The 12,314-nt window shown below is 31.1% G+C and overlaps 1 protein-coding gene across 1 annotated transcript in view; it reads left to right on the top strand.

The window, feature by feature from the left end:
* Positions 1–12,314, top strand: part of LOC129231016 (FERM domain-containing protein 8-like) — a 55,179-nt gene that overhangs the window by 38,103 nt on the left and 4,762 nt on the right. The window contains exons 11-12 of the mRNA XM_054865262.1: positions 5,907–5,996; positions 11,159–11,515. Of these exons, the coding sequence (XP_054721237.1) occupies positions 5,907–5,996; positions 11,159–11,202 (134 nt within the window). The 3' untranslated portion in view covers positions 11,203–11,515. The remainder of the gene's footprint in view (positions 1–5,906; positions 5,997–11,158; positions 11,516–12,314) is intronic.

The following is a 12,314-nucleotide window of genomic DNA, read 5'->3' as shown; positions in this document are numbered from 1 at the left end:
CCTCATTTTATGCCGTTTTTTTCAGCCTTGATTTAATAATACATGTCTTAACATTAGACATCCTTGTTTTGTTAAACACGGATGAATTTTTATTTTAAATGGAAGTAGCATTACAAATGGAGAAAATTTTTCCCTTCTTCAAAATCCAAACTCTTAATATTGCAGATAGCATACAATTAACTGCATTTTAGGGTGCTTATGAGCAAGTTTGGCTCCTATGAGAAATATTTTGATACTGGTTTTTAGAACTCTTTTTTTTCTTCAATAGGTTAAAGTTATTAAACTCACACAATTCAGAGCTCACTGAAGAAAGCTTTTGAAAAAGTGACAAAGAAGGAAAAATGAAATCAAGATGCCGACATTGACTCACAACCAAAAACTTTCACATTAAAAGCTTTGAACCATTTCTTGACAATTACAAAATTAGATCATAAATAATTTTTCTTATTTGTTAGTGGAGGACAACTTTGTCATGGAAATGACACAAGAAAATATAGATGTGTTAATACCCTACAAAGAACTTCAGAGATTAATGTTTGACTGCTAGCATTATTATAACCAGCTATTTTTACAAACAGTGAGTTTATTCGTTTTTATCTTTATTCACGTTGGCCATTTTTATCAAAATAATTACAGATTAAATTTATTATATATTTACCTATCACTAGAATCAAATTTTTTTAAATCTATGAAACCTAATCCCTACTTTAACATTACTATTTAGGCTAAATTTTGGTGGGGGGTTCCTCAGCACTCTCATGGAACATTACCCCCCTCCCCACCTACAACAAAGGTCTATTGTGTGTACATATAATTGAAAGGAATAGGGTGCCATTAGAAAATTCTAGTTCTTCAAAGGATGCTGCAAATTAATCAAGTTTAGTAACCCATGACTTCTCTATACAGAATGAGATTTGGGATTTCCATTTACTTGAATGCAACTTTGGAAACATGAGATGCGCTGCTGAAATACTGATGTTTTGAAAGCGTCACTGTTTTGTGCTCAATGTTTTTTCCTTGCTGATATTTTACTTTTATCCTTTTTAAGTTTTTATTCAACTGAAAAAATAAATTTTTTATTAGTTTTTGTTTTGAAGTAAAAATTTATTTTCAATTGCATTTAGTTATTGTTTTGGCTTATATTTATGATTCAAGAATCAATCTTAAGATAACACAACCATTCCAATTAGTCTGTCTTCATGTGTATGTATGTATTCAGTTTTTTATGCAGACTCTAATAAAAATGTATAAAAGGATATTTTAGAGCATTCATGTTTCAAACTATTTGTTGCTACTAAGGAAAAAAAGTTGCTTCCAGGAAATCAGACAATTGTTTGATGCAGATTCCCAAAAAAACTGATTGTTACTTAATCAAGCTTTTACTCTATACATTGAAACAATAAATTGAATACTACAGGTTTCCTTTAAAAATCATTATGGTTGAATGTTTCTGTAACATAACCCCTAACAATTTAAGCGAATCAGTTTGATGTTTTCCGAAACCATAATTGTTTTCTTTTAATATAAGATGTAGTCGAAGTTGCTTATGTGTACTAAGTTTTGAACAGATGTTATTTGATAACAATTACAAATTAAGTACAACAAACAAAAAATGTTAGAAAATACAGAATTCTAATTTTACTTAGCAATATTTACTTTTGAAGCAACAAATATAAATGACAACGTTTCATTCAAATTGTATTTTGAACTATTAGAAAACGTTTGTTTAATATAGTCTTCCAATGTTTTCTGCCTTTTTTGGTCTCCGCAAATTATTGATACATCTTTCAAAACTTGTACTGTATTTTCACAAAACCTCCCACTAGTGCCTATTTGTTGTTCCCCAAATAATGAGACCCAGAGCGTCTTTCTCATTTCAGTAGCAGGTAGAGGATAAGGTTTTCATCTTTGTTTTTTTTTTCTTTATCTGATGTTTCAGAATTTTTTTCTTCAATAGAAAACAAAATACAGCAAGGCAGGGTTCCAATTAGGGAAAAAGTAAGATGGGATTTCTCACCTTGACCAAAGTTTTAAGTTGAATTGTTATAGTTGAGGGGTCTTTTTTTTTCGTTTTGCGGTTTAGTTCAGTGCTATACTATTCATACTAATTTGAACGCAATGTATGCATATTATGTAACACAAAATTATTCAATGATCTAAATGCTGACAAAAAAAAAAAATTACAGTAGCAAGTTACTGCCCAATACAAGTTAAAATCTCTTACCATATTAAATAGTGTGCTACTGATGCACTCACAATTGCCCTTAAAAACATATCTCAATGCTTCAAAAAAAAAAAAAAGTCCCAAAATGTCAATTTTGTCAAAGAATACGTTTTGGTGCAGATTCAGCATTAAATGGGTTTAAAATATGCAATCAGTTTTTGTGGACCCCTTTGTCTGTCACATAACTATGTAAAACATTTGTTGTGCTCATTTTTGTAACTCTAATGAGTTATGGTCATTGAAGCACTGCAACATTTGCAATGTAAAAAATCTGCCACTGGTAACATGCAGCTAGGAGAAAAAGATGAACTCAAAATTTCATTGGTGTTTGAGCATTCAGAAATGCTGAAGAATAACACTATTCTTAACCTTTTCTTCCTGTTCCTTTGTGGTTAAATTCTTAGATTTGTCTGTTCATTGATAATGATAGGATGGCAGTTAAAAAAATATTGCCATCCATTCCATTTATACTGGCTGTTTTCTTAAAATAAATTTGAAAGATAGCAAAATTCTCCTCTCAAATTTTTCCATCTTTTAAACTTAGTCTTCTAATGGTGAAGAGCAAGAACAGCACACAATCCTGCACTCAGGCTCATACCCTGCAACTAAATGTACATTTTCATGCCTCATTGGCATTTGGCATTGCCACTTGGGCATTTTCATCTATAAACATCGATCCTGCTAAGTTCTTTTCAGTCATCTTGTATTGTAATGTACAGTTTTATTTAGTTTCAATACATTCTTATGATTTCACAAATCAACCATCTGATAAACATTTCTTAACTTTTATATGCAATACTTGATCCAACAACAGTCTGATTTTTCTTCTCTACTTATGCATTTAGAATTTATTGCTCTTTAATATCCATGTTCCTGAAACTCGATTGCCTCCTTTTTAAATGGCAATTCTCTTCCATTTTTTGAGTTATTCTTTGGTCATACAGATTGATATGTACTGTAATGTTGGTTGGTACAAAAATGACCTTGATGAGTTGAAATTTGCTAATTGCATCATTAGTGATGCAGTCATAGATGCTTGTAGCAATTCTGAGATCTAAGCCTTTTCCCCAGTTTTGAAGAAAACTGCTGAACAGATCAACTGTCACACAGGCCATTTAATCATCTTGACTTTTTGTTTTTTTTTTTCATTTAAAAATTTTTCTTTTTTTCACTCATACTTGTACAGCAATCTTTACAAACCTTACTGCTCTCAATTTTGAAACAAATGGGTATAGTATGGCCAAGCATAAAAAATAAAGTCTGGTTTCATTTGCATTGAAATTGTTTTTGGTGAATGATGTGATTTTTATCAGCACTAATTTACAATCCGTAATTTTCGTAATGAAAAACCTGCATGCTTTTATTTGACATTGGTATACTTGTTCTCTATGTGCTCTCATTTTCTTCAGTAATTAAATTGCCTTTGCATTAACAGGCAGGTGTTTGCCATATTTAAAAGCAAGATCCTTAGCTTTTCACTGTATTAAATAACAGTTTATGTCTGCGCTATATTTGTAGCATGGGTAAACCAGTTTCAAAACCGATTTTATGCTTTTTCCAGTCTGTATCTGATTACAGTTTAGTTCTGCGTCTAATTACACTTCTAACATCTACACTAATTACATCTAATTAAAAGGTTGACTCTGTCCATATCAGTTAAATCATTTCTTTTTTTCAAATGTTAAAATGTTTGAGAGTCTACAGTAAAATTTTAAGAGCAACTGTACAGACAGAAATATTTCTACAGTTTACAAGAGATCATGTTACTTGCTTGCTGATAAGGCATTATTGCCTGTGGCTGCATCCTTCGAGCCTTGCAGTTAATTTTTCTGCCATATACCTCATGATAATTCTTGCTTGTGTCTCCAAAAGGACTTCTAAAAGGGGTTACATACATAAAGTGTTAAATATTTTTATGAATTGTCCCTTTGCGTTTCTAGTATGAAATTGTTGTTTAAATGAAAAATAGAAAGTAGAAACTATAAAAAAATGGTTGGAATAGGTGATAACATCAAAAATACTCATTACAAAACCAATTTCTTACATTTCTTATCCAAGCTTTCTCAATTTTGCTATTCTGGTAACATTAAAAAAATAATGACATTATTTAAAATCACATTAAGCTGAATAAATGAATGAATAATGAAATGATAAACATATCGGTTTATTGATTAGTGTGAAAAATTATTATGTGAGTAAATGCATTAGTTAATGATTTAAAATCCAAATATGCCTAATAGAAACTAAATAAATTTTGCTTTGGGCAACAGAAGATCTCATTAAATACTTGAAAATAAATTACAAAAACTTTGTCATTTTATAATAACAAAAATTGTTCTTGATTGACTACAAAATATTATAATATGTGTTAAATTTTAAAATCAACTTGTATTATTTTCCTTGATCTTTGGAGCTACAGTAGTCTCTGCTTAGTGTGATCACGTTAGAACACAATGATTTTAATAACATTCGGGCAATAAGTGAATCATGAAGTTAGATAAATTTAGAAATTTAAGTCTACACATACTGAATTTAAAAGCAAAATGACAAAACTCGTATTTCTGTCTGTATTGTATATGTGTAGTAAAAATATAAAAACAAAATATAAAAATGAAACATTTTTAATGTCATAAGTAGTTGATTGCCTACCAATTTTCAGAAGCTTATTTATAAACTGCACCTAATTAATATTTTTGAGTCGAAGGCTTGACAGCCCGAGCCCGGGCCCTAAGCTGGCTCGGGCTGTAGAACTGAAAATAGGTTTCGTGCTCGGGCAAGCTCGGATTCAAGCAAAGATATTCATTCGTCAATATCCAAACAAATTCAAAGCAAATAAACATTTTCCTACTGTGAGAAAATGAAAGGAACATTTAAATTAGTTCAGTCAATGTGAAATTTAAAAAAAAAAAAAAAAAATTATGCTTATTTATAGTGCTTTTTTTTTGCAATTAATATTGCCATAGGTCATACAACAATGCATTTGAAGTGGAGCATTTTAAGAAAATTTAGAAACTTCTCTGTTAATGAAGAACATTTGACATAAAATTTTTTATTGACAGAGAGATTATGTCAGACTGTAGAAGGCTCAGTTTTTTATACAAGAAATTTTCCTTCGGACTCGGATTTTGGCCCGAGACAATATTACCCGGATTCGGGCGGGCTAGGTTACAAATTTTCTCAAAAATGAGCCTGACCTTATGTCTACTACTCAATTAAAAATGGCGTGATAATAATGGGTAACAAAATGTTTTCCTTTGTACATTTTGAAGGAAAGGGTTTCAACCAAACAATCGGCTGTTATTTCACATGTTTCCATTAGAGTCCTATTAGCTTGTTTTACACTAGTCAAAGCAGGTGACCCATTTTTGGTATATGGTTTGTTAACCTTAATTATTATTGTTATTTTATTTGTAATTAATATTTGAATAAACCAATAAGATGTAAATGCAGAAAAGTTAACAATTGCTTTTTCAGCATCCAGTCTCAAATCATTTCCTTTTTTTATGCTTATGCTTTGAAAAGTCAAGAAATAAATATTTCACTTATTTCAGTTTTTTTTTTAATTCAAAAGTATCCTTCTACTGTTACTTATGCAGCTTAAGAATTACTGTATGCACTCAATTTTTTTTTAATTTCAGAAATTAATATAAACTTGGTTTTAATGGATTGCAATTTATTATAGTTCTTCCTGTAACAACAAGACACTTATCTTCAGATGCATATTTGACAGAAAAACTCAAAAGGCTGTCTCTAACTACATTGAATGAATCAGGTAATTTACTTTGAATTTATAACAACGAAAAATGAATTTGCATAATTTTGAAGAAAAGTGCCTATTAGTTTTAATGCATGTTAGAATTTAATCTATTGAAGGACATAAAGGAACATTTTATTATCTAAACCTCTGTTAAATATTTCAGAAAAGATGGACTAATTGATAGATACATTCGGAAATGGGGAACATATTTTCAAACTGTTTGTGCCTTTACTTTTTATACTGCAGATGCTAGGATAATTTTAATGAAATTTGTTGAAATTAACCACAGTAAGGTAAAACAAAATGATAAAAAACAAAGACAGTGGGAGTGCTTTAGAGTTCTTAGCATCCTTTTGGTAAGTTAAACTGGTTAATTGAAACTCTTGAGAATTCAACCTGGGTTGCAAGGACACAAGTTCACTGTAAACATGAGTCTCAAGAACACAGAATTCTTGGAAACCTGGAACTTTTCAGTGATAAAAGGGGTCCAAAATGTACAGCTAGAGGAGGAGGTAGTTTGGCTTGAAAAAAAATATCACACATGAGTGAAGTAGGTAACTGCATAAGAAGGTATCTTCAATTCCATTTTTTTTTTTTTTTTGGCAAATGTGTTTTTTTCTCTACTTTTTTTTTCAATACTTTGGTAGGTCAACAACCTAAGACTCAAAGTTTCAGAATGGTTCACTAACTGGTTGAAACAAAACAGGAAAAGTTATTCTAACTCATATGGTTTCGTATTGTATGAATTTTTCATTTTTTCGGAAGATACCTACTTTGCAGCCATGCCCTTCAGGTACATAAAATCCTTATTTAAATCATTTTAATACATATTTAGTGTTTACATTTCGTACCTTTACATTATTGTTTTGCACTCTATTGATTTTTTATTAGTACTAAGTAAATTAAAATATTGTTAGGTATTCTTCTTCTCTTCTTCATTGGTTTGCCAGCCTTTTGTATGCCAAGGCCTTCATCAGAATCTCCTTCCATTTCACTCTCCTCTTTGTCTGGGGCTCGTTAGATACTATCTATACTAATATTATAAAGAGAGAGGGCGGATTTTTGTGTTTTTATGGTTCTCCAGAACCATTGCAGCTATTTGAAAATTCTTTCACCATATGAAAGGTGCATTCTTACTGAGTGACAAAGACTATAAATTATGCATATATGTACTTATACTATTTTTTTAAACCAATAGTTTGTCTTCGCTACCAGCTTATGTTTCCTACTGATCTTTTGCTATATACGTAAGCACAAGTGCTGTTTTTCTCACACTTGCATTGATTAAATAGTTGAAAGTTCCCTATGAACTGAATGCTAAGGAATAAATTCAAGTGAAAAAAATAACGATGGCATAAGAACCGCCATTACCTATACGTGTATTTGCGGCTGCAGATGATAAGGTATCTAGCATTCTATTAGCCTTGGAGGTCACAAAACATTTAGCCTCACAGAATGTTAATGCATCAAAATTTAATCAAATGAATTATAACTGTGATTCGCTTTGAGTAAATTAATTTTTGAATTCAAGTAGTGCAAAGGGATAATATTAATCCATGATTTTAAAAGCTGTAATTTTGGATGCATTTCGGACTACCCTTTGAGGTTTTTATGTATACTAATATTATAAAGAGAGGATTTATTTTGTACGTTTATATTTTCCAGACAGTATTAATACATGATTGCTACCTACTGAATGAGTATGTTTCCTTTCAAGGAATTAAATTAGTAACCGATCAGCGACTCGCCTATCGTACCACAATGCAAATTAATGTTTATCGTCATACCTGGTGGAATTGAAAAAAGTTTAATAAATTTAACCAAAATCAACAATCAGACTAAAAATGTGTTGCAGTTATTATTTTTTTAAAACTCAATTGCAGCATTTTTTCTTAGTGGTCAAAAAACTGACCACTCCAGGTTTAAACTACTTTGAATTACCCTTCAGAAAGACTCCGTATGTTACACAAGAATGGGCCATTTGGATAGCGTCTTCAAAAAGTCTGCCGCATGATATATTACAGATGTTTGATGAGCCTTTGTTTGTATGTAGAAGCCGTAGATTCTAAATGAACTGAAAGATTGAGACAACATTGAGAGAGGTGTCATCTTCATATTTGCCGGTGACTCTTACCAAACTATTCCTGTGGTTCTCCTGATAAACGCGTGCAGATATACATTAAGCCTGTTTAAAACCATCTCTTTTGAGAGACTCTGTACAATCTCTGTATCTTAAGAATACTTTTAAGAGCCGATATTCATTCTATTAAAATTAAAGGCGGTATTCCAATAATTTCGTTATGAAACTTTAATTTGTCTTATGTATGCAATGGAACTGGACCCCAAGTAAAATCAATATGGACTAATATGATATACAGTATTATTCTTACTGGATCAGCAGCAGCTCAATCAGGAATATTTTTCGAAATCCTATGCTACTTGCACATTTCCATTTTTAATATAAGTAATTGCAATTTCCAATGAAAATTTCTTATGCAATCATCATCATCAAAACTGAAGGTCATACATACAACACTACATGTGGAAAGATTATATTGTTAACGGGGAAGTAAAGGTTGATCTTGATTAGGAAATGAAGTGAATCTATTTCTTTCAAAACCTCATAAAAATGAAACAAAAAGTGTATGTATGAGTATATCATGATAATATGTATACCATGATATTTTGAAACAAAAAAATGTGCAGATTATTTATTTCAGACAGAAATTTTTTTTCACCGCTGAACAAGTTCGGGACGGGCCCCTATTTATGTTTTAAAATGCAAGAATCTTCTGAAAATAATACTTTTAAAGTGTTGTGCTGGAAATGAGTCAAGCATATCTCACAGCATCTTTTCAGCTAGTTGAATATACTGAGTGCCCACATAAATAAATTCAATGTATGTAATAACAAAAATGCAGAAATTATACATTTCTATAGGAGTTAAAATATGACTTCCAGTAGTTCTTTGCATGCTGGCCTTTTTATTGGTTCTCCTTACAGTTTCTCTGACTCCGTTACATTTTCCTTTACCTTGAGATCTTGCATAGAAATGCAATTCAGCTTTCATGCTGAAATCTTGTTTCATGATGCCAAAAATTAACAAAGTTTTTTCTAGTTTTGTAATATGCTTAAGTAAAGCAGTCCAGTATGCCATATACTGTGTCACCATTAGAACTGTACTACCAATGCTCAAGTTCATTTTATCAAAACAAACACTCAAACAAGAGCTTAAAAATGCACTTGAGTTTTTTTCAATCATGTATAATATGTTTTTGCATATGCTCAGGTCAAGTGACATAAGTTAATGTAGCGACATAAGTTAATATGTTTGTATATATTGAAATTTTTTTTGTGTGATATACACCATCATTCCAGTCTATACATTAACTTCTTGAATTTTCAATCAAGTATAAATTCATTTCCGAATATTTTTAAGTTATCAAATAAAGTAATTATATTTAGTTTTACAATATATTTGTTTTGTATATATACTATATAGTGTATAATTTTTATCATTTAAGATTGTGAAATGATGTTTTTACCTTTCATTTCTGTTGCAATGTGTGCTTTAACTAGCCAAATTACTCAATTTCCAATAACTGTACCTTTTATACAAACCAAATGCAAAAAACAAATATACACAACATGCTTAGTACTTGAAAAGAATTCTCAGTTAGCTAAGAAATTTCATTTTTAATTCCATCCCCATTTGGTTTACAGGAATCTGAAAATGTCTTTTTGAGAAGCAGTAAATTATTAAGAGGAAACAAACACAATTGCTGTTAGAATTTCTCATTTGTTTCATTCCAATGATTAGTTTTGCTATATTTCACTTTGTTATTTTGTCCCTGAAGTCAGGATTTCTCGAAATTTTTGGACTCTCCTTTCAAGAAATATATTTAATTCATGGCACCCGAGTCTATTGTATTCAAAAATATGAAAATTCTCTCCGTTGTTTGGAATTGTTATTGAAACAAATATATTGCCAATGCAGCAGTAATGCTGACTTTACAGGAGATTGAAACTGCATAAGTTTTGTTTTTGGAATTATTGATAAATAGACCTTTCCGTATTGTGATCAATCACTGTGATATATCAAGTCTCAAGTCGTTTCACTCACTGTAACATGTCATGATCAATCTTAGAAAATACAGTTGTGATCTTTAGGCGTAAATCTCGCAAATCACGTGGCTCATGGGGCAGGAACTCTCGATCTTTGATTTTACATCATGAAAGAAAAACGCTTGGAGTTTGGTCCGGAGAGCACAGTGGCCATGGAAGAAGGTGAGGGTTGTCATTAGAACCTCTTCAAATCCAATAACTAGGGACCTCGTTATTGAGGAAATAGGGAATGTCTGTCAGATAAATAATGTGGGGGGGGGGGAGGTGTTCCATCTTGTTGTAAAATGAATGATGATAGAATGACAGACTACTGCTAGTGACAGGAGAACTAGTCTTAAGACTTGATATCTGCCGCATTACAAAAGGTTCACATGTTGAACATTTAGAAAAAACAAACTTGTACAGTTTCTAGTAAAATCAACATTGTTACTGCATTTGTAATATCTTTCATAAGGCTTTCAAGCCCCATAGAGAACTGCCACAAAACCCGGACACTTCAGGGCTTCTTTGCCAATTCTTGCAGCACCTAGTTTGAGAACCCCTGCCCTAAGTGAATAATGAGTAAAAATTTTACATCCAACCTTGTGCTTTGGCCTGCTGCTATTTTAACTATTGAACTACAACTATATAACATAGCATGTGAGACTATTTTCTTGTGTTCTTCAACTCCAAAATATGAAATTAACTGCCATAAATGTAGTTCAAAAAGATTTGGGATAAGAAAAAGACATATTATTTTATTTTCTTATTTTGTTTGACTTGCATTCCAATGCTGTGAGTGCAATTTAACTCCTTTACATACTAAGAAACTCACTTACAATTACTATAACTTTTAATCTGTTAACATGCACTGCTGTCTGAGAGACGTCATTCATTTCATGGGCAACTATAATATTTGATGTCTCTGAGATGTCGCTTCAATTTTCATTGTAAACTAAGTCTCCCACACTTCTATCATTTCATGTCCCATTATAGACCCTGACGATTTTGACACGCCATTTTATGTAACGGGATTAAACGAGAAATTTAGCTAATTTTTTTTTTAATTATAGGTAAACCTGTTTGTGTATCCAGGTCATGGTCATGTCGCAAATAGATGCCATTTCACTTGCGTGAAATATTCAAGTATACATTAGTATTAGTACATTATTAACATTCCAAAGCAACTTCTCTCACATGAAGATTTATATTGATGGACACCATATTTTCATTAATTACTTTGATACAAAAGAATAACATGGATGTTATATCTGCCATGGTCACAAAGTCCTTCAAGTTTCCATTTCAAATCAATACTTCTAGGGGATTGATTTAGAACATCTACTGAATCAGTTCTTAGTCTGGATACTAATAAAAAACAGAGCTGTCTGCAAAGCTTCATCCGACCAATTAAGCCATGTGTTACAATGGTAGGTTTAAACTTTGACATAAGTTTGAACGTTAGTATCTAAGTTTAATTGTAAAGAAAAAAATCCTTAAAAAGGGATTGTTTAACAACCCCTTTTTAATGATTGTGCTTAATACCACTGTTAGTACTTTAGTATTATTTGTCATCTATTTTACATTAGCTTTATTCTACAAGCGAACTTATTTGGTTTCCACTGGAAAAACACATGAAAAAAGGAAAGCTTTTTAAAGGTATTAGAAACTATCCTGTAATACCTGCAAAAGCTTAAAAGAAGAAAAATTAAAAAAATATAATGAAAGTGAAACAAAAGCTACATTCTGTGCTATTAGTTAACTTTTTTTTCTGCACTCAAAAATATGCAGTAGAATCAAATAGTCAGTATGAGCAATTGTTGGTTAGCCGTTTAGTTGAGTTTTAAGATCAAAACCACCTCACTGTATACTATAACTACAAGTTACTAAGGTACATGAAATATTATATATATATATATATATATATATATATATATATATATATATATATATATATATATATATATATATATATATATATATATATATAGCCTATAAATTTCTAATTCCTTTTTAAATTGTGGTAAACCATGTAACGACGCTCTGTATTATTGTTCAAACTGCATATATGTGGTGTTATCGTGCAAAGTTTGCCTGGTTACATGAGGTCAAAAGTGCAAAATACAGGGTTGTCCAAATTAAAGTTCCCCAACTCAGAGGCCTGTGCAGGATGTTCTATGAGTCATAATGTGATGAAATTTTGGAAACAGACACTTCAGATCATGCGCT

This window comes from Uloborus diversus, chromosome 10 (assembly GCF_026930045.1).
Source record: "Uloborus diversus isolate 005 chromosome 10, Udiv.v.3.1, whole genome shotgun sequence".
Taxonomy (NCBI): Eukaryota; Metazoa; Arthropoda; class Arachnida; order Araneae; family Uloboridae; genus Uloborus; species Uloborus diversus.
The sequence above is the reverse complement of the archived record's forward strand: the minus strand, read 5'-3'. Positions and strand labels throughout refer to the sequence as shown.